The sequence below is a fragment of the Uloborus diversus genome, chromosome 5, assembly GCF_026930045.1.
Source record: "Uloborus diversus isolate 005 chromosome 5, Udiv.v.3.1, whole genome shotgun sequence".
Lineage (NCBI taxonomy): Eukaryota > Metazoa > Arthropoda > Arachnida > Araneae > Uloboridae > Uloborus > Uloborus diversus.
In genome coordinates, this window is record NC_072735.1 from 53,381,384 (window position 1) to 53,405,567 (window position 24,184).

General features: G+C 36.6%; 1 protein-coding gene across 1 annotated transcript in view; it reads left to right on the plus strand.

The window, feature by feature from the left end:
- Nucleotides 1-5,858: 5,858 nt before the first annotated feature.
- The window catches only part of LOC129222169 (menin-like), a 43,906-nt gene continuing 25,580 nt past the window's right edge, over nt 5,859-24,184 (plus strand). The window contains 1 exon segment of the mRNA XM_054856629.1: nt 5,859-6,276. Coding sequence (XP_054712604.1) covers nt 5,859-6,276 — 418 coding nt within the window.

Consider the following 24,184-nt stretch of genomic DNA (forward strand, 5'->3'; position numbering starts at 1 on the left):
GTGTGCTGATTTTATAATAGCTACCAGTTTGCTTGGCACTCTTGGCTCCCTTAAGAGGTTTTCCACCTTCAGCTCATTAACTTCCTATGCCAGGCTGATGAGTGCTAATAAGCACGAAACTACAGTCCTCAGCTGGAATTGACTGAGCTGGCGGTGTATTTCATGTACAGTCAAAACTCCCAATATCGGACACAGTCTGGACCAAACTTTATGTCCGTTAACGGGGAGTGTCCGCTATCGGGGAAGTCTAAATTTACAATGACGTTTTAATTTTGTATTCTAAACCGACACATACATTGTATAATTATAAATTAAATTAATAAGTATCGCATATATAAATGTACTTACCCAATAAGTAAATAATTCGCTGAATCTTTCGGAAAAATAAAATAAGAAGGCATTTTTTATGTGTTACATCATTTATTTGAAAAAAAATTGTTGAAATTGTTTTCTTTGCATGGTTAGAGGCATAATAAAAGCTTGTCGCCAAATGAATTTTTAGTTTGTTGGCTAGTTCCAATCCCTCATAATTAGTGTTATCCAGACACCAAACTGCTCAGAAATTTTTCTAATGCTAGCATTTTCTTTTTCTGCATACTCAATAATCTCGATTTTTTCTTTTAAAGTTAGCCTTTTACTTTTGCACGACATTATTCATGGTGTAAATACAACTTAAAATGTCTCTTCTATCTTAGCAAAATGTAGCCAAATCGGGTAACTTTTCATTTTATCTGGCAATACTGTGCCGATTGATTCCTCATCTCATCTCATCGGCGTCTGTAGAGAAAGGACATGGCGCCGACGCTCCTCTCCCAAAATCTGGGGGGGGGGGGTATACTGTTTAGTTGCAAGAGAGTTTTTTTTTGAATGAATTCCTCTCACATACAAACTGATAAAGCAAAATACTGTAAACTGAGAGAGTTTTTTTCTTGTTTTTTTCTGGAATTTCGTGCATGAAATGAAAACATAACTTTCATAAGCTTTTACTTAAAAGTTTGACTTGAATGGCTCTTATTTTCGGAACAAAAGGGGTGTTAATCCTTTTATCGGTACTGGTTAGCCCCAGAACATCCTAAAGGAGAAGAAAAAATGCTCTCCACGAACGCAGTGCAGAGCAAAATCTTACCAGACACAGAAAAATAAAGCGAAACTCTGCTCATTTACTATCCGCTAACGAGGAGTGAAATACATTATATGCCTATCTCTCGGTGGTCTGGGGATTCAGAAACTGTCCGTTAAGGGAAGTTTGACTGTATTTCAAATAAAAAATATGTTGCATGAAATTTTTGTTAAGAGCATTAAATATATGTGATAAACCCATTTTACCAACTATTCATACTCTCCTTCAAACCTAATGTATTTTTCTGATAAACAATACCAGTACTTGAGAGCCAGTTGCATAGCCAGATATTTCTCAATGGCTGCTTAGATCTTGCTTAAAAACAGACAACCCTCTGGAAATGTAACTAAAAGCAGCTATAGTTTGATTTTAGTTTTACATTGATTGTCATACTACACTGGTGTGCAAAAATTAAGGACGAGACGGTTTTTCAATATAACTTTGTACAAAAGCTTTCCAAATCAACACATTTAATACCGTAAGATCCCCAATACGTAAGGACATGTGTAATGTAAACAACACTTACTAAAAGAGAAATCAAAGGGATAAAAAGAAGCTTTATTGAAAAAGTAGCATGGAGCGCAATGAGACTGAAGACCGAAACATACCTATGATGGGTGTCCAGCAAGAAACATCCGGTCTTTAGTAGGGGATATGATCTCTCCCGACTGCTAGGCAGGTTTCACAACGTCTGCCCATGCTGAGAATGAGGGTGTCAATGAGTTGTTGAGGCATTGCTGCCCATTCGTCTTGCAGCGCCAATCTAAGCTCTCGAATCGTTACTGGTGGTAAGGTACGAGCTGCCAAGCATCTGCCTAGAAAATCCCATACATGCTCGATGGGATTGAGATCCGGAGATCGTACCGGCCAATCCATACGTTCAATATCCTCACTCCCTAAGAGCTTCTCGGCAGCTACTGTGCGATGACATGGTGCATTGTCGTCCATGAAAAGGAACTGCGGACCCATAGCGCCTCTAAAAAGATGTACATATGAAAGAAGAATCTTGTTACAATAACGGGTCCCGTTGACTGAATCTGCATTGATGATGTGAAGGTCTGTACGACTACCAAGCATGATGCCTCCCCAAACGAGAACACCGCAACATCCGTACCTGTCCCTTTCAATGATGTTTGAGGGATGATTGCAGCTTCCCCGCTCTCTCCAGATGAGAATCGCTACTCAGACTGAATCTGCTCTCATCTGTAAAGAGTACTCGTCCCCATTCATTGTCTCTCCAATTCTGGTGTTCCCGGCACCACAGAGAAGGCCTTCTCCGATGGGCAGGCGTTAGAGATACACACCGTATAGGGCGTCGTGCAAACAGACCACCACCGTGCAGTCTTTTGACCACGGTAAAACGTGATATCGGTCGTCCAGTCGCCTGTCTAGCGATTTCTCCCGCTGTCTGCCGCCTGTTTCTTCTGGCCTGTAAGACAATATACTGCTCATCTGCGGGTGTGGTTCCTCGTGGACAACCACTACTGAACCCCCGGATAGCTGTTCCTGTAGTTTGAAATTGTCTCCAAACTCGTGAAACGATGCTGTGAGCAATTCCAAACTCTGCAGCCACACTTGTCACACTGCGGCCTCCTCCAACTTCCCAATGATTCGACCTCAGGTAAAAGCATCCAGATGTCGTCTAACAGATTGATTATTCGCCATTTCATGCTGAGGCAGTAACTCGGTGTGATTTTAACTGCTATATGGCGTGCAATCTCTTTGCCAGAAATACTGATCTTACACCGACAACATGCTTTATACTACTCAGACACTCCCCCATTACGTCTGCCTGCATATCTGCGCATGTGCTACCGTACATCACCTTACTTAATCTCCTGATTGGTCTTTCTGTCCGTGCTCTGCCTCTTCGTTCAGCTGATATGCTAATTTTTAGACTTCGTCCTTAATTTTTGCACACCAGTGTAAAATAAAATTGACTAGATGATGAAAACAATACTTTGAACAAACTGCAACAATTTGAGAGCACATTTTTGGAGTATAATTTTGAGCTTCAAGAGAGGGATCCGATGCTGGCTGCTTATAAGCAACCTTTACTCCTGTTCGGGTATAGGGGCATTTCTAGCACTCTGATCGGTTATTCTGGATGTCAATCAAAGTTTCGATGCCATTGTACTTTTATTCAGTCTTAAACACTATGTTTCTAGCTTAAGACATCCACTGAATACGAATGTGTCTAAGAATAAAATTTTTAATTGACTATTCAATGTAGCTAACGAAAATATCATTTCTATTCCCAAGAAATTCAATCTTTTATAACACAAATTATAATGTACAATTTAACAACGATTTTAATAGCAAAATAAGTGGTGACACCCTCTCTTAGAGAATACGAAAAACTACATTTCATAAAATATACTGGAACTTGAATTAGAATATTGTTACAAATCCTGTAAATAGTAATTATTGTAGTAACGTAACCTGTAAATAATTTCCCGTAATGAATATACAACCCCTTAACATATGGCTAAAGTATACAATCCCCTATTCTTTTTTTCTTATTTCATTCACTGATTTTATCAATGAAAGTGTAGTTGTAGAACGTTGTAGCTTTTTCTGGAATATTTGAGATCTCTCTTTTCGGTGTGTATATAAACGGTTACGCTGGAGAGGGGAGTGGGTTTTCGATTCAGATTCCGAACTGAGAGTGTGTATTAGCTCTGTTTATAGCGAGGCATTTCGCTGTGTTGTTTTCGTATTTAGAAGTAAATACGTGTGTAAACGTTGAGTTTACGGTGTTGTGTGATAATTGCTTAATTGCTGATGAATAATTTAGCAGTTGTTGACGATCTTTCCTGTACATAGTGTAAATAAATTTCCTGTGTTTTTATCAAGAACTGTGTTTTCATTTCAAGAAAGTGGAAGTCGCACCGAATCCATTACAATATATTTTTAACGATGTGTCAATATAAATTACTTTGTAACTTACTAAATAAAACTATTAATTTTTTTCCCATTCTTCAGTTTTCAATTTAATTGTTAAAACAAGTAATTTAAAAATATTTCTTTGTAATGAAATCATTGATAGACTGACTTTATCCTTTCGCTTACTTAGCGATTGCTTACGTAGCATGAGCTCAGTAATTCAAAGTGATCTCATTTTAATTCATACACAAAAATGTAATATTAATACACAATTTCAAATTATTATTTACGATAATTTAAAAGGAATGTCTGCTTGTTAAAGAAAGTGTTTAAATGTAAAAAAGTAGTTATTCATCGAAGTGTTTTCGAATTGGTCTGCAAACCTTCTCAGGACTTAAAGGAACAAACTGTGAAAATTTCAGCAAAATCGGTCGTGTATAGTTCTCGAGTTTTGCGAGTTCAAACACACAGACGCTTTTTGGAGACTTCATTTTATACGTAGAGATATAAAGCTGAAAGTCTCTCTGGTCCGGAGGATGTCTGGATCTCGGTGACGCGCATAGCGCCTAGACTGTTCGGCCGATTGTCATGAAATTTGGCCCAAAGTTAGTTTGTAGAGGGTGTGCACCTTGAAGCGATTTTTCGAATATTCGATGTAATTCTTTTTCTATTCCAATTTTAAGAACAAAACTATCATAAGATGAACGAGTAAATTACGAAATTATCATGACGTGGAACCGTAACATGGGCACAAGCCAATTGGCGAGAAAATTCACCTAACTTTATTTGTAAATATACAGGCGAACCAAAAGATCTTTTAATGTTTCTATTACGGGCAAAGCCGTGCGGGTACCACTAAGTTTGTGTTATAAAGGATTGAATTTCTTGGGAATAACAAAGATATTTTCGTTAGCTACATTGAATATTCAGTTCGTATGCAGTGGATGTCTTAAGCTAGAAATATAGTGTTTAAGACTGTATAAAAGTACAATGGCGTTGAAACTTAGATTGACTTCCAGAACAACCAATCAAAGTTCTAGAAATGTCCCTAATATGCCCCAGGAGTAAAGATAGCTTATGCATGCAGGTTACCATGCTTTTCAATAGAACGCGCTCGCTTTTATTTCTCTTTTCACCAATGCACTGTAATTGAGAGGGTTCCAAAATTCGCTTCCAGGCACCCAATGTTCCGGGGGCCCAAAATGCTCGGCGTCCTAAATGCTGCGCGCCCAAATAGTTTCCGGCGCCCAATCTTCCAATTTCGTAACTCGGGGACCTGATGAGAAAACGTGAGATCTGAAGAAAACGTAGATTCGGGGGACGGAAAACCGGGGTTTCACTGTATTCTTTTTACTAGGTTTTTTGCTTTAACAATATTGCTTTTTGAATGCAGACGATATTTTTCAGTGCTTCAGCGTCGTGACTCGCGGTCGTACTATGTCTAGCGGGATGTTTGGCCCATACGGTTGGTTTGGCTGCTTACAAAATGTTTTGGAATAGTTCCCTGAGTATCATTATATAAAAAATCAGACTTAGAAAATAAGTTAGATTATCACTTTTTTTTTTTTTTTGCGTACATTCAGTATACCCAGTACCTGCAAATTGGCCCCCGGTGCAAGTTAATAAACATGCGTATGTTGAAAGTATATGCTTCTGTCCTACACATTTTGTTTTAGAAAATAAGTCTGGCGGCCCTGGGCTCTCGACTATTTTAGAAATCGAAACTTAAAATGAAATGTATTCCTCCGCCGACCGCCCACTTTGATGAAAATCTTAAGGCAGATAGCACTCCACCTAGAAAGTCAACTTGCAATAGTTAAATGCGCAAAAGATAAATATATACAGTATCAAGATGGCGGGCTTGACAGAAACCGTGAAACGTCACTTTCCTCTGAAAAATGTAAGGGATGTCATTCAATTATTTCAGTCACAAATTGAAGATTACGATGAACCAAACCTGGCTTTACTCTCGATTGTCGCTGGTTATATAGAAAATATGTTGACATGTAATAGGACATTACCTTCTAACAATGACGTAGAAAATGCCCTTGAACTTATGTTTCCAGTAGTTGATTTTTCTACTGTAGAAGCTTTATATGAGAAGTTCAAATGTCAAATAAAAGGTACTGTTGACTTAACGCAATACAAAAGTAGCAAATTCGCATCTCGGGATCTTGTGAAGAAAGTTTCTGACATAATATGGGGGTCATTGACAAGAAGTTATTATAAAGATCGAGCACATCTGCAATCACTCTTTAGTTATTTAACAGGTAAGTTGCATTGAATTTTTAAAATAGCAAGTTTGAAGGATGTTTTCAGTGTATTGACCCAGAGAAAGATATGCAATTCATAACAATTGTGTATTATCAATTTAAAAGCACGTGTTATGTTAAGCCGGCATGTTTTGCTCCAGCACATTTTTTTAGCACACAAGGATCTGATTGTTATGCGCGACTGATATCGGCTAATGTGCTTGGTCTTTAGCATTCTGTTTCTCCTATTCAACATCGTATCATCGTTGCTGTTTCATTTTATAAACAGTTTTAATTTCTCTCATCGAAAACGCACAATTTTTTTTTGGCGAGATTGGCGATTGCTCATGAGCGCCAATTTAATGTTCTAGGAAAGATCGTATTTTAAACTGATGTTTTATAATATTTAACTTTCAATAGAAAAATATGAAAGGATATATAGAATCCTCCGTACACTCTTTAAAAGCAATTAGTATAATAGTTATTGTCATGGTTTGTTTTCTTTGACTCGGCACATTAGAGATGACTGTGAACTCACTTTCCTTATTTTATCCAGTGTTTTCCTGTGAGAAAAGTAACTTTAAAGGAAGGAAATACAAATCTTACTCTCGTATTTTTACAAATCTATTCACTATTCAGTGATTCATACTAAAGCTCAGTTGAACAGTATACAGGGGTGCCTACTCCCCTAAGATCAAGGGCGCACCTCTCCTAAAAATCGCGAAGACCACCCCCCTCAAAGCAAGAGCTCCCTGTAATAATGATAAAAATTCCTCTCAACCCCCCCCCCCCAAATGTAATGCTGCAGTCTGCGCTATGACCCCCCCCCCCCTTGGTGGGCGCCCCTGCAGTATAGCTCAGTCGTCTTCAAATTTCAAAACATTCAAAGCTTGTTTTTTGTAGCAATTTTTTTTTATGATTGTTATTATCCACACTATCTAAAACTGTAAAATGTATCATTTAATCAGCTGCAAGTTTTATTCTTCACATTAAATCCCAACTGCATTTCATTACATTCAATGTCACATCTAATTTTGCATCTGTATTTATGTGATAATGCTGTCAATGTGACTTGTTAAAAAGGACATAGATAAAAGTTCAACCTGTACGATAATCACAAACAATTATTTCGAAGTTATGGTTAGTAACTTCAAATTAATAAAGCTGGTGATGCAGACTATCCATGGTAATTCTGATGATATGTATGTAAAAAGTAAATTGCTCATAATATGAATGAACTACATCAGTACACAGTGTTGGAGGAGGGGGGAGGGGTGGACATTTTTCTGGAGACAGCAAATTTAATGTATTTCTATATTTTTTAATTGACACTCAACATATAAATTTGAAAAAAGGTTGGTAAGGGAGACAGTTTCAAGTTTGCCTCGGTTTGGAAAAATCAAAGATTTGGTACTGTCGGTTACAGATAATCATTTGCATAAGAAAACAAGAAACATATATGCAGTAAAACCTGTAAAGTTGACCACCCTTGTAAGTTGACAACCTCTCATGTTGATAGCTAATATGAGATACATCATTAGTCCTGGATCACATTTATCAACCTCCATAAGTTGATCAGTAAAATACTGCACCTCAGGTGGTTAACTTACACAGGTTTAACTGTATACAGGGTGTTCCGTTTTAATCTGTAAGACCTTTATTTTTGTAACCGTTAGTCTTAGATGTATACAGTAGACCCTCGTTTTATGCGGGGGTTACGTTGCACGGAAATGCCGCGTAAATTAATACAAATACAAATACAAATACAAATGTGACGACCAGCAACAGGCTCTGGGCCCAGCTAGGCTGGTCCTAGTCAATTAATTAGTCCCCAATGAAGATCAATGGCCCTCTTAAAGCTATCCACTCCCTTGCTCATTACCGCCTCTTCCGGTAAGCTATTCCAAGTGCCCACGACCCGGCTAAAGTAATAGTTTTTCCTGATTTCCAAGTTAGCCTGAGATTTAAATAGCTTAAAACAATGACCCCTTGTCCTGCTTTCCCCGCAAAAATTTAATCCATTTACATCTTTCATTTTGATAAATTTAAATAACTGAATCATGTCCCCTCTGACTCTCCTTTGCTCCAGGCTATACATGTTAAGCCTATTAAGTCTGGTATCATAATCTAAATCTGAGAGTCCCTTTACTAATTTAGTTACCCTTCTTTGAACCCTTTCCAATACAAAAATATCTTTCTTCAGATAAGGCGACCAAAACTGAACAGCATACTCCAAATGAGGTCTTACTAAACTCCTATATAAAGGCAGAAGAACTTTTTTAGATTTGTTTGAAATAGATCTATTGATGAACCCAAGCATTTTGTTGGCTTTGTTACTAGCAATACTGCACTGTTGACTAAACTTGAAGTCCTGATTTATAAAGACACCCAGATCCATAACATTTTCTGCCTGATTTATGACTGAACCCTGTAAACGATATCTCATACGCTTATTTCCATGACCTAAGTGTAGCACTTGACATTTCCCTACATTAACTGCCATACCCCATTTATCTGCCCACTTAGTAATGTGATCTAAATCCTCTTGCAGCTGTTTTACTTGTTCTTCATTTTCGACAATCCCCATAACTTTTACATCGTCAGCAAAACAATTCATGCTTCCAGAAATATTTTCATTGATGTCATTCATAAATATAATAAACAAAAGAGGCCCTAAAACTGATCCCTGAGGAACCCCACTTAAAACATCACTCCAATTAGAATGATTTCCTCTCACAACTACTCTTTGCTTCCTACCAGTAAGCCAATTTCTAACCCAAAGTAAAGTTTTTCCTCCTATTCCAATGTCAGCTAACTTGCTGAGAAGAGCAACATGTGGTACCTTGTCAAAAGCTTTTTGAAAATCAATATAAACAACATCCACACATTTTTTGTTATCTAAAGCTGAGGTAACCTTGTCGTAAAAATGCAATAAATTAGTAGTACAGGATTTACCTTTCCTGAAACCATACTGCAAACTAGTCAACAGACTATTAGTCTCTAAGAACCTCATGATCTTAATTTTGATCAAAGTTTCGAAAATCTTACAAATCCCCGAAGTCAAACTTACAGGTCTATAATTCCCAGCAATACCTTTAGGCCCCTTCTTGAAGAGTGGCGTTATGTTAGCCAGCTTCCAGTCAATTTAAGACCTAATAGTAGTGTTAAAATAGGGGTTAGGTTCTGTTGATAAAAAAATACTTCATTCTAGTGATGACTGTTTTTATAATAAGTTTAATTTGTACTTATATCGATTTTTATGCACAACATGCATAAAGAAAACAAACTAATTTTGTGTTCTGTTTATAAAGAAGAGCTTTCTATGATAGGCTTTTGGCAGTTTAAGAATTTTTCTCTGTAATTCTTTGAAAAGCATTAATGCATCCATGATCACTTGCATCATTTCCATAATAGAATCTTCCCTCACTAATAAATCAGAAAAATCATTTCTATTGTCTAAGAATGGCTCAAGATTTTCAATGTGAACATTTTTGATTGTTCGTCTCTGACGTCAGTATCCTCGCTGATTTTGGCCTCCTTTGTCACTCTTAAAAGCTCACCTTCCAGTGAGTTCTGAACTGTGTGAGTTTAATAACTTTACCTCAAGAAAGAGCTCTGGAACCAATCCGATAAAATGTCTCCAGGGGCCCGAAGTTCGGTTATTAGCACCCCAAATGCAGTTTATTATGTGTAATTCGCAATCTTTAGGAGTTAGGATTTTGAAAGAGAGGAAAATGTTATCTGTTTGGATTGCCGCATACGTGTAAAACCGAAACTCATCCGCGTAAAATAAAATAAAGGTGTCAAATCTTAAACCGTGTATAATCAAAACTGCATAAAATAACCCTGCGTAAAACGAGGGACTATTGTACTCCCAATTACAAAAATGTTCAAATTCAGATGCACAGGGTTAAGATATTGAAAGCTTGAAGTAAAAATAAAAATGAGTGAAAAAATACAAAATTTAACTTTTTATACTGGCACCAGGTCCCTTAACTTATATTTAGGGAAATAATCTCCATTGAAAAATAATTCCAACAAAGAAAGTTTGAAATTAGTATAACCAATATTCACCAAAATATGAAACACAGTGTTTTGTGACTTAGATCATTTTTCACTTGCTATCAATAACACCTTATGGGAAGAAATATAGCGGTTAACAAGTGTTTATATAAAATATGTGTGCATAGAGCGTGGTTTCTCAAATTGTTCAAGGTTTTGTAATGTGTTTTTGCGTACCACAGCATAACATTTACATTTATTTTTGAACAGTAATGAAAAATATAAATACAATAGGCTCTCTATTAAACGACTTTCTCTTTTTAACGACAGCTTTTCATGGTCCCAGATGCTCCACTGTAGTGTTAAAAGCATTCTATTTAAGAAGGTTTTCTAGTTAAGGACGATTTTTTGTGGTCTCTTGAAAGTTGTTAAACAGAGAGCCAACTGTACCTTGTTTTTCTTACTTTGAGACCAGTCACTCTTGTGAAAAAACAATAAGTTCCAATATCATCTTCTGTATGGTCCCTTAAATCTTTGAAATGGAATATCTCGAGTTTTAATCGCACAAATGTCAAGTTTTTTGTATTAGTAATAGTTTTCAATAGAGATTATTTCTCTAAATATTAGATAGGGGAACTGAGGCCCGTAAAGTTAAATGTTGTATTTTTTGACTTTTTATTTTCACTCCAAACTTACAATATCTTAACTCTGCATCTGATTTTGAAAATTTTTGCAATTGGATGTGTACAAATAGAACTAAGGGTTGCAAAAATAAAGGTCCTGCAGGTTAAAACGGAATACAGTGTATAACAATATAACTCCAATTAAATGTCTCTTGCATTTATCATTTTCCCACATTTAAATTTTTTTCTTGTGTCCTGATTTTCATCAACACTGTTGGGTATTATTTTTTGCGCATATTAAGTTTCTCTATTACCGTATTATCCGCAGGCAGCTTATAATTTGCAGGTCCTAAAATCGGCCTGAAGAAAAAAAAGCTTCGTATAATCCGCGGATAATACGATATAAAAAGATAAAGTTTGAATTTAACATAGCATTTGAGCAACTGAGCTAAAAACGTGAAAAAGTAATTACTTTGAAGGCATAATCAAAATTAATCTAAAATATAATGATTTCTTCATGAAATCTTGATTATAGTACACTAATTACTTGTAAAACAGAGTCAAGACAAAGGAGCAAATGATCTAATCTTGTGCAAATGGCTACTTATTTTACTGTAATCTTGCTTATGTTACATGACCTGAATTGCCAAGAGGAACATTCAAGCAACATAAAATAACCAATATACAGGCTAGTGATGGGCATAATCGAGATCTTTTGATAATCGAGATCTCGGGAATCGAGTACTTCTGATAATCGAGTGATTGATAATCGAGATCTTTTTAAGTCAATCACTCGAGTGATTGGTAATCGAGATCTTTTGAAATCGAGAACTCGAGCGATTGACTTCTCGAGATCTTTGAAATCGAGTACTCGAGCGATTGACATCTCGAGATCTTTTGAATTGAGTACTCGAGTGATTGACTTCTCGAGATCTTTTGAATCGAGATCTCGAGATGTTTCAAATCGAGATCTCGAGACGTTTGAATCGAGTACTCGAGTAGTTCATTTTCTAAGCTTTTCCAAAATTGAGTTGACTGCTACGGGGGGTGCCCACTAAAAGAGGGTGGGGCATGGAGCAGCCTGTGCAACTAAAATTTTTAGAGCCGGTTTTTTGAGAGGGTTTTTTAATCTCATTTTCGGAAAGGGGGAGGGGGTCCATGGCGCAGTCTGCGAAACCGAAATTTTTAGAAGCGGTTTTTTGAGAGTTTTTTTTTTTTCAAATCTCATTTCGGGAGGGGGGGGGAGAGCTCTTTCTAGACGGATGCTCCGTAACATATGAGAGGGTGCACCATTGCCCTGCGAAAAGGGGGAGGTGGACTCCCTTGACTTCAGTTGAATTCCCGAGTTGTTTTGGCAGGGGTGCGCTCGAGATAGGAATGTGACATTTAGCCTACCATTTAGGGATATAATAAGGGGTGAACCCGCCTGGATTTTAGAAGTTTTAGGTTAAGTTGGGGGGGGGGGGGGGGGGTATTGACACCCCCCCTTTTAGAAGGGGGATCAATACCACTCTTCCCAAATTCCATGAAAAGTTCTAGTTTTTACATTTAAGTGGGTCTAGTTTTTTGTTGTTTTCCGATAAAATTAGCAGATACACCTTTTGTCCCCTTACTATCCGGTAAAGTTCGAAATGCAAGCTTGTTTTAGGGGGTTGATTCGATAGATTTTAGTCTTCATTTTGGGGGGTCGCAATCCTTGGGGGATGCAGGTTCGACTAGATTCCCTGTTACCTTGTCAGAAACTAGGAGCTCGGCATTTGGGCGACTGAGTAATTTATTCGAACGGTTATGCATTTAAACTAATGATTTTCACTTATCACGTGATTATTTCGAATGGTTTCGGGCTCTCAAACACAAAGTTAATAATGTAAACAAGTAAGGGAATAGTTGCTCTGCGCAAAAGTACTCATTCATTCCTAGTTTATAGCTTTTCTTTTTTTTGATGTTCTTGTTGAGAGTAGTTAAGTATATTTATCTGACTAATACATGAGGAGGGAGGGTAAAATATTTCTGATTGCGTTTTCCAGAGGATTGGGAATCCCGACGCATTGAAAAGTGTACAAGTGTGGCTTGAAGTTCATGATTATTTTTTTTCTTTCTTGATCCGCTCTTTTTTATTTTTCTTTTTCATTCGTCGACTTCAGGAATATGCAATAACGGTAAAAGTGTTGAGAGTGAAGTTGAAATGTTTCTGAGTGCATTAAAAAGAAATATTGAAGTTTGTCGTGTGGGATTAATTTTAGCTTCCACTCTTCGGCCCAATTTTTAAATAAAAATTACATTTTATACAGATTGTTTTTTTTTTTTTTGATATTCTATACGCAAGATATTTGTGACTTGTGTGCGTAGCATTTATTTTCGCGTGGGTAGTTAAATTTAAGTATTTTGCTTGTTTTACTCGCTTCTGTTTATGTCATATTCCTTATAGTTTCATAAATGTTGATTAGTATATTATTTACTCAACTTAAAATTTTTCAGTCAATTAATGTGCTGATTTTATGGGTTTTTTTTGTAAAGTTGAGGCAAAACTGCTGAAAATGCTTAGGCTCGCAACGGTCAATTTCGGAACTTAAGGTTCCGTAGCTACAGTTCATTTTCTGTTCGCTGGTCCTCAAAAAGGTTAAAATTCATTGTCAAGTTTCTCTGAAAAGCAGAAAACGTATTCGGTTTTCAAATCATCCGAGATGCTCGATAACTGAGCATTCCACAACAAACAATATATTATACAACAGAGAGCGCGGGGAAGGGGGGTAGGGGTAAATGGCGCAGACCGCGCCATTGAAGTTTTTGTTGGGGAGAATTTCTAATCTAATAATATCTCCCCAATGTTTCTTTGATACTAGCAGAGTGAGTTCGGAAATAAGAACTTGACAAACTATTTCTAACTTTCATGAAGTTTATTTAAACGATAATGTAAATAGATAAAAACACGCTGTAAATGATAAAAATAAATACTAACAACATAATCTCTTTACATGCTACTTCTGCATGAGATAACTAACAGTGCAACGCAAACTGCATGACTATTGACTAAAAACTTTGATGAAGTAGACCCATTGGGAAATAAGCTAAGTCCAGCTAATCATTTCTAATAGAGTGCAAACGGCACGAACAAGCAAGTTCGAATGCCGAACGAGCGACCGCCTACCAAGACGAGAGATGATCGAAGAGAGAGAGAGAACTAAAGCCGCGAAGAGTTTAAATATCCCCCCGGGTCATTAGCATATCCGAGTCACGTGAACGGACACATCACTGCTATCGTTAAGCACACGTGCCATCAGATTCCTTCTAGAAGCATCTATGACGTCATCCACAACGGAGTTCCCGCCAAAGGTGAACGAAAGTGAAACAAACATTCGGTCGATTCGACCAATGTGAATGAGTGCCGAATAAGATTCTTTTACCCCAGTCATGCAGAATGATTGGTAATACATTATAAGTAAGGAAAAACATTCTTTTACTATTGGTGTTGTGAGGTGATGAGATAGGATTATTTACTGTTGTTATTAACAGGCATTTATGCCTAACAAGGCCCCCCCTCTCATCATCTCACAATGAAAACATTCAAAAAAATTTAACTTCCTTTAGACATTTAACACAATTTCCACATATTAATAATTATATGAGAAAAACAATAAACAAATTTTTAAAATATAAACTTGACTCTATATTACGAACTTCCAATATAGATCTAGATTCTCAAAATTTGAGAAAAACACAATATACAATACACTTTGCTGAAAAAAATTTAAAAGTTCAAAGAACAATCATCTTGAAATGCCCTTTTTTTTTTCTTTCGTACTCTCTCGTACGTCGTAACTCATAGTACGTTTTCCACGAAATTTTATCAAAAGTTCAAAAACAAATTCTTGATCAAAGTCCTTTATAATTTTTTCAATCATTTTTCCGGTTTTTATTTATAACAATGACAGTAGGTTAATCTGAAATATAAAGTAAAAACCCACAGTAACTGTTCGAATCAGCATATAAAATATCACAGTCTTGAAAATAGTATAGTATAAGCATATATTGAGAAATATTTATGACGAAATGTAAACAAGTTCTTTTACTAACTATCTATTTCTCATTAAATAATTTCATTTACAAATAGATCACTAAAGATCTTCATAAAAAAAATGCCCCCTTCTATACTTAAAGACTGTCTGATAATTTTAACTGATTAAAATTTCATTTTTACCAATTCAAATTTTTTTTTTTTTTTTTTTAATAACATTTTTGCACCATTATTTATTCAATGAAGGAAAATTACAAATTCTAACGGGAACTAGTGGTGTTTCCAATATTCCAAAATAGGGTCTTACAAAATGAAAAACAAATACACCCGCGATAGACCTTCATGCAACAATAAACTCTCTCTATCCTAACTCCCGGGATGACTCTGACAATTACATTTTCACTTTTAACGAGACGTAACAAAAAGCTGTTCGCAACCCGGTTGATAGGAAGAAAAAGCCACCGAAACATTCAGGTGGGCAATTAAATTGTTAGAACTTGCAAAAACATTTCACAAAACATGATGCAAAGAAGAAAAATTTAAAGTACATTAAACAATTTTCAAAAATTTCTAAAAAATGTTTCTAATTTATATTATATTTGTACAAAAAAAATTTTCAATAAATCTTTGAATTTCTAATCGGGTGAGAGGTTTCGTGAATATGTCCGACATGTTATCTTTGCTTTTGACATATCTCACGTTAAAAATATTTTTATGAACTAAATCCCGAATGAAAAACAATTTGATATCAATGTGTTTACTACGATGATTTTCGATAGGCGATTTAACAAAATCTAACGTAGCCTGATTATCCACATACAAAATAGATTTAATTTTACAACTTTTAACAATTTTTATTTTGATGCATTCGTCAATTATACGATCAAACCACATGAGTTCTTTTGCACATTCTGTCATGGCAATAAATTCAGCTTCCATCGTTGAAAGGCTAACGCTTCGTTCTTTGAACGTGCGCCATTCAATTGGAGCTTTATCAAGTAAAACAAGTTGACCGCCTAATGAGGTTCTGTCATCTTTATTTGTGGCGAAATCAGCATCTGAAAACGTTATAAGTTGAACATTTTCAGATTTTAAGTTTAATTTTAAATCTTTAGTATGGAAAACATATCCTAGTAATTTCAACAATCCATCCCAGTGTACAATTCCTGGGTTGCTTTGAAATTGGCTGAAAATGTTAACAGCATATGATATATCCGGACGTGTTCTACTAGAAATAAATGATAAACACCCTAATAAACTCTTGTATGGATATTTTGACATTTCGTCAATCTCAGCTGGAGTAGTAGGACAATTTAACTTTGAATAAACACATCCTTTACTAATAGGTAAAGAAGAAATAGGAATTTTAAATTTACTAAATCTTTCATGAACTACACGAATGTATTCAGTTTGATGTAAATTTAAGCCATTTCCTTCATTTTCAAATTCTACACCTAGTAGCTTTTTAGTTTTACCTAAAATTTTAATTTCAACATGTTTTTGAAGTAAATTCAAAGCATCTTTAATATCCCTGTCCTTCTTACTGAATAACACAATGTCATCCACATATAAGAGTAAAATCACATTATCAGTATAATAAACACAATTACATGATAAAAATTTATGAAAACCAATTTTAAGCAATATATTTTCAATTTCATAAAACCACAGACGACCGCTTTGGTGCAGGCCGTATATAGCTTTATTCAATTTGCACACATAATTTTCTTTTCCCTTTTCAATAAAACCTGGGGGTTGCTTCATATATATTATTTCATCAATAGGAGCATATAGGTACGCACTTTTAACGTCACATTGGATATGTAGCCAATTTTCTCTTGATACCAACAAAGAAAAGAAAAAGCGAATGGTACTAAAGCAGACTACTGGGCAGAAGGTTAGATCAAAATCTAGTCCCCTCACTTGATTAGTCCCCTGAGCGACTAGTCTACTTTTATAAACTTCACCATTTTCCCCTTTCTTTAAATTATAAACCCATCTACATCCGATAGGATTAACATTTTCCGGTAATTTGACTAAATTCCAAACATTTCTTTTACGCATAGTGCCTATTTCAATTTCCATTGATTTTTGCCATTCCCCCCTTTCATTAGATTTTAATGACTGTTTATATGTTCTAGGGATTTGAATTTCTGTGTCTAGTCAGGAAACATGAGTTAAAATTTTAGATTGATTTGAAACTTCACCCTGAAAATCATCATTGCCTTTAAAATTAAATAATTCCGGATCATACGCTATGTTTTCACGAAGACAATATTTTTGAACATCATTCAACGATCTTAATCTTTTGCTATTCCCCTTTTCAAAATAATATACGTCGTTTCTTGAACCATCAGGTCTGGGGACAAATTTCCGAATCCACCTAGCTTCCCGCATTGGTTTGCGACTAGAATCATCCCCCTCACTGTCTGAACTTTCCGCCCCCCCCCCCTTCAGAGCTACTTTCAACATCTAATTCTCTGAAGCGATTCGAATCTTCGCTTTCTTCCGAAGAATTCTTATCTTCTGCTTGAGGCGAAAGAGGCCAGAAAAGGGTATTTTCTTTTCCGCGTGATTCCTGCTCGGAAGTAAATTCGTCCTTGAAAAAGGAATTCTCTTTGAAAGATACGTTGATTGTTTCAATGACTTTATCTTTGTCTGGAAGATAAACGCGAAATCCTTTACGATTGAACGCGTATCCGATTAAAACGCCTTTTTCGGCTTTCAGGTCTAGTTTCTTTCTTAATTGTCGTGGGATACCGGCAAAACAAGTAGTTCCGAATGCTTTTAAATGTCTTACAGACGGTTTTCTTCCCCCGTAAAGTTCAAAAGGAGTCTTTTCTTGACTTGAATGACAAATTCTATTCCATGTGTATACAAAATATAACATCGCGTCAGGCCAAAAACTGTTTGGCAAACCACTTTCTTTTAACAAAACGCGTGCACTATTTGTTACTGTCCGGTTAAAATTTTCAATTAATCCATTTTGCTCTGGTGTGTACACATTTGTGAGTTCATGATGTATACCCATATTCTGACAAAACCCGTCTAGTTCCTGATTTACAAATTCCGTCCCGTTATCAGATCTGATACTAACAACCTTTTTGCCGATAAATCTTTCGGCTCTCAGAATATGTTGTTTTACAATTCCCGGAACCTGACTTTTTGACTTAATAGGATACAATGAACACCTTTTAGAATAGTCATCAATAATAGAAAGAAAATAATTTTCTCCGTTTCTACCCTCTACTTCACATTTTCCCCAAACATCCATATGCAATAGTTGCAATGGCTGGGTACTTCTTACTCTATCAATTGACTTGAAACTAACACGCTTAAATTTTCCTAATTTACAAACATCACAGTTTAATTTAACATGTTTAAACTTAGGTAGGCCACGAACAGCTGAAAGATTACTAGTTTTACGAATACTTTCAGTGTTGACGTGTCCACAGCGTTTATGCCAAGTTTCAATGTCTCTTTGACAGCATTCTATCGAAGGTTCTTTATTTACATGACTAGAACTAGGAGAATTTTTAAACTTTTTACAATTAACATTATAAACTCCATTATTGAGTTCAGCTTTAAAAATTAATCCCTGTTTGTCGGATACCTCCACGAAACCTCTCCCACCTTTAAATTTTGCACCACCCTGGTCAAACTTGGTGCCAGACAAAATATTTCGTCTCAAACGGGGAGAATACATTACATCTTTGAGAATTACAGTTCTTTTACCGAACTTAACTTTGATTTCCCCTTTTCCCTCAATCGGGAAAGTTTGCTTTTTCACGGCAACAGCCATGTTTACATCATTTAGGGGTTCAAATGTCCTAAACCAGTTCTTATTTGAGCAACAGTGATTTGATGCGGCAGTGTCAAAAATAAATGTATTCCCTTTATCTTGGGTCTGACTAAGATTTGCCTCTGACAAGAAATACAAAGGATACTCACATCTATTATTTAAGGGTGATCGGTGACGCTCCTGGAACTTCCTTCTAGAACTCCATCGGCGATTTCTACTCCTTGGGCTCGTACCTTCATCCCTCCATTCTTTCCGGGGTTGGTGCTGGTTTCCCCTTTTATTTCTTTCTTGTGAAGTCATTCTTTGACGATCTTCATTTTTGACATAACGGCATCTGCTTCTTATATGCCCATCTTCATGACACTTGTAACATCGAATTTTAGATTTAACTTGGAAAACCTGCATCTCATTTGTCTTCTCTTCTTTCATTTCCTGACGGTTTTCTTCAATAATTAGGTCAACCAGGATTTTCTCGAATGTAAAATCTTCATTTTTCCTCATCAAAATCTGTTGAATCAGATGATCATACGTTTCTGGTAAACTTTGCAGTAATTTAAAAGAAATACAGTCCTCCGGGAAATTCGGATAAGCAACTTTGATTTTGTCGAAAATTCTCTGCAGACGCGCCGCGAATAAATTTAGCTTTTCTCCATTCTCTTTCTTGCATTGATTCAGCTCAATGAAGAGTTGCATGCTTATACATCTATTCTCCGGAAAAAAATGTAATTTTAGCTTCTTCCAAGATTCGCATGGATCTTCTATAGTTTCAACTATTTTTCTTAGATTTTGTTCAATATTCAAGAAGATTAGAGAGACTGCAGTTCGCTTCCTCACAATAAATTCTTTCACATCTTTTTCTGTTACATTCGTCTTCTCATTAATGACTGGTTCTTTCTCTTTTCCGTTAGTAATGTCCCATACATTCCGTTCCATGAGAAGGAACTTCATATTCGTCGACCATTCGAGGTAATTCTTGTTGTTCAGCTTTTCAATCTGAATCGCCAAATTTGCCATTTTTCTTTTTTTTCAAACTTTAGTATTCTTGAATTTTGATAAAATCTTTTAAGTCGCTTCTATCTTGGTCGCCCCCCCATCTCAAACATTCCAATAACTTCATCTTCAGATGGGTCATCGAATTTGCAGCTTCCAAGAAAAATTTTTTCAAAATTTCTGAAAAATATCGAAATGTACACCATCCAACGGTACATGTACTTTTGGCAGCAGTACAACCCCGCCTTTTTACAGATGCATGTACACTCTTTATCATTTCCTAGTCTTATCCAAAAATATTTTCACTAGGGCCGCACAGTAAAGGGACTGGGCCCATAACCCGTGTTGGGGAGAATTTCTAATCTAATAATATCTCCCCAATGTTTCTTTGATACTAGCAGAGTGAGTTCGGAAATAAGAACTTGACAAACTATTTCTAACTTTCATGAAGTTTATTTAAACGATAATGTAAATAGATAAAAACACGCTGTAAATGATAAAAATAAATACTAACAACATAATCTCTTTACATGCTACTTCTGCATGAGATAACTAACAGTGCAACGCAAACTGCATGACTATTGACTAAAAACTTTGATGAAGTAGACCCATTGGGAAATAAGCTAAGTCCAGCTAATCATTTCTAATAAAGTGCAAACGGCACGAACAAGCAAGTTCGAATGCCGAACGAGCGACCGCCTACCACGACGAGAGATGATCGAAGAGAGAGAGAGAACTAAAGCCGCGAAGAGTTTAAATATCCCCCCGGGTCATTAGCATATCCGAGTCACGTGAACGGACACATCACTGCTATCGTTAAGCACACGTGCCATCAGATTCCTTCTAGAAGCATCTATGACGTCATCCACAACGGAGTTCCCGCCAAAGGTGAACGAAAGTGAAACAAACATTCGGTCGATTCGACCAATGTGAATGAGTGCCGAATAAGATTCTTTTACCCCAGTCATGCAGAATGATTGGTAATACATTATAAGTAAGGAAAAACATTCTTTTACTATTGGTGTTGTGAGGTGATGAGATAGGATTATTTACTGTTGTTATTAACAGGCATTTATGCCTAACAGTTTTGAAGAGGAGAGGGTAACTTAAGCGGGCTTTAATTTATTTTAGGAGGTTCAACGTCGCATTTGAGAGCTGAGTGTCATCGCCATGGGGGGGGGGGGGGGCACCACTGCAATATAAACACCTTGCGTTTAAACATTTCATAAACGATTTAACATGGCTGCCACAGTGTTAACAATCGCTTTAAAACGTTTACTCAACGAAGTGTGCTCTGAGTAACCCCATTATTCGAAAAAAAGCAGAAGCAATTATTTGATTCAATAACCTTATAGAATGACAGGGGTGACACATTTGAGAAGCAATTATTTGATTCTAAAACCTTATAGAATTACAGGGGTGTCCGTCCGTCCCTGTGAGCAATGGCGCGCTTTTTATGACAATCCCCCCTCCCCCAAGAAACGATAATCCGAAAAAGGGCTAAGACTACATTAAATTTTCAATTACGTGGTTTGTACCATACCGGTCAAGGGCGCCCATATGCAAAATTTTAAGGGGGGGGGGGGCTCAGATATTTTCCCCATGGTTAAATAGGATATTTACCCCATAGAAACCGATTTCAGTACAGATTTAGAGTTATTAAAATTTGACATTTTTAATAACTTATTGATTGCTGGAGAAGAAATGATTTTACATTTTTGCAAAAAAAAAAAAAAAAGTACTAAAAGCAAGGATGTCCTAATTTCAAAGAAGGGGAGGGGGCTTGAGCCCCCACTTGCCCCCCTCCCTATATAGAAGCCCTTACCGGTTAATTTATACCGGTTTAATATATTTTTAAATTTAACAACTCTCAAGTTTAAATCTGCTAGTGTCGCCCAACGACTTGCCCATATTATCATTATCCCTCACTTTTTATTAAAAATTGTACATACATACGTATTTAATCTTAATAACTGTCACGTTCAAAACAGTATGGAAAGCTTTTCTCTATCCTTTGTTTCAAGATTTCACCACCGGATCTCACCAGGGGCGGATACAGAAAACCATCTGAAGGGGGGGTGGGGGTCATGCTGAAGAAAGCCCTCCCCCATGATCGAAATTCCCGTTTTAAGTACGAAAAAATTCTGAAACTTTTTTTGGGGTCAATAAAAAGCCCGAAATCGGTCAGGAAAAAGGCACATAATTGGGGATAAATGTTGCAAATTAATTTCATAAGCAATAAAACAAAGTAGAAGTTCAAGTATTTTCTTTGAAAAATAATTGATGTATTGAAAAGATAAGATACTGTCATCGTTTGCATTTTATGCATAAATTATTTGCACACAATGTGCACGGATACTATTCTCGAGAGTTCAGGGGGGGGGTCATGACCAACACGACCCTCCATTGTATCCACCACTCACACAACACATGCCCCCCATAAATCCGCTCATATGATAATTAACGATTTTCGTTCTAAAAATATCGTTCAATTATTAAGGAATCTCTCAATTATCGAAAATTCGAAGCCAAACATTCAACTATTGTCCCATTCGAATAAAGCAAGAGAAAAGCAATCATTCGATTTTAAAAATCATTCCAAATCTATCCATTCCAAGAGCAAAGGGCACCACCTATGAAGCTCTTCCCCCAAGAGCAATACCCCCAAAAGAGACAAAATCCCCTAAAAATTACAATCTCGCAGTTTACGTAAAAACTTCCCCCCCTCCCCTCTTATTTGCACCCATACGAATGAATTACACGAGAAGTTAACCACTTGTTCTATTAAGAAATAACTAAGTACCTTTGTGCCGAGAAGTAACATGAAATAACAAACGTTTTGTATCCCAAATATACAGAGTACTGCAGAAACGTGTTTTGGAGTTTTAGGGCACCCTTTTTTCAACAAAATAGTAAGCTTTTACATATAAGGGGCCATTCCTTTGTTATGTATGGATGATTTTGGCCATTTTTGACCCCTTCCCCCCATGTAAGGGTACATAAGGTTTTTCAAACCACTCCCCCTATTCTTACGTAAGATTCCATTTCGTTTTTCGAAATAATGAAATAACTAATCTAGTATCACTGGAATTGAAATTTAATTCACTATTATTAAATTAAACCTTTTTGTGTGAAGAAATATTTACTAAAAAGTTGGAATCTAGACTGAATGTGTTTTCGACATTTTTTTGTATATGATGCAATATTAGTTAAAAATAAAACATGCCATACATAGTGCAATTCTTTTATTATGTTTTACATAATTAATTCTTCGTAAAACAAATAAAAAACAGTCATCCTAATACGTTTTTATTTTCCAGACGCAAATGAAACATCGGCTTGGAAAATACTGCGTAAGAATGCATTTGAACCCCTCTCCCCCCCCCCCAAGTATGTAGACATTTTTCCAACCCCACCCCCTCGGGACCCTTACATAATTAATGAATGGTCCGTAAAGACATCCAGTAATGTCCTTACATCCACAATCTCACTATTTTGCGTTGAAAAAAGGGTTCCTTGAAACCCCGAAACACGTGTCTGCAGTGATCTGTATATTTGGGCTCTAAAACGTTTTCCTATTACACTTGTATCATTACCCAATTGTATAGTCGAATGTGAACGTAAGGGGGAAGACGTCCCCTCAGGTTTTCAACTTAAGTTTAAGTTAGAACCTTATAAGCGCCTCCAACCTTTACTTCCACCACCGAGACACACAACACATGTCTCCCACAGATCCGTCCATGTGTTCATTCATTAACACCTTTCGCTCAAAACATATCATTAGACTACCAAGCATCCCCAAAGAATCATTTGATAATCAAGCATTCAGCAGTATACATTCAATTATAACACTATTCGAATGAAACATTCGAAAGGCAATTATTTGATTGTAATACCATTTAGATCACAAGGGTATCTATTCCTCAAGTGTGCTGGCACACTTTTTAAAATTAGGGATCCTCTCTCCCCCTCAAGAAGGACACTCCCTAAAAAAGTCTAACGTCCATTAAGAATTTCAATGGCGCAGTCTGCGCAATGACCCACCTCCCCTGTGGGCTCCTCAGCGCAGCCCGTCTTTCTGGGGGAAGGGTTAAAAGGTTTCAATGCAAATTTTTTGGGAAGACAGAAAAAAACCATGCTCATTCATAAGTAAAATCATTAACTTTTCAAAGTCAGCCCTTTGACCGCCTAAATGACGGATCCGCCCCTGCAACTAAAACACTTCAGAAGCAAGGGTGCCCACCCGCCCTGAGGTCAAGCCCCCACCCCCTCAACCCTCAATATCGCAGAGACCTCCCCCAACAAATGAGAAAAATACCCCTTAAAACACCCCCCTCTAAAAATGACAATAGCACAGTCTGTGCCATGACCCCCCCCCTCCATAGGTGGGCACCCTTGTCAGAACTCAGAAGTCAACTATATTGAGAGGTTCATTCGATTATCAAATCGATCGAAAAATACACTGCTCGAGTGATTGACATCTTGAAAACTCAA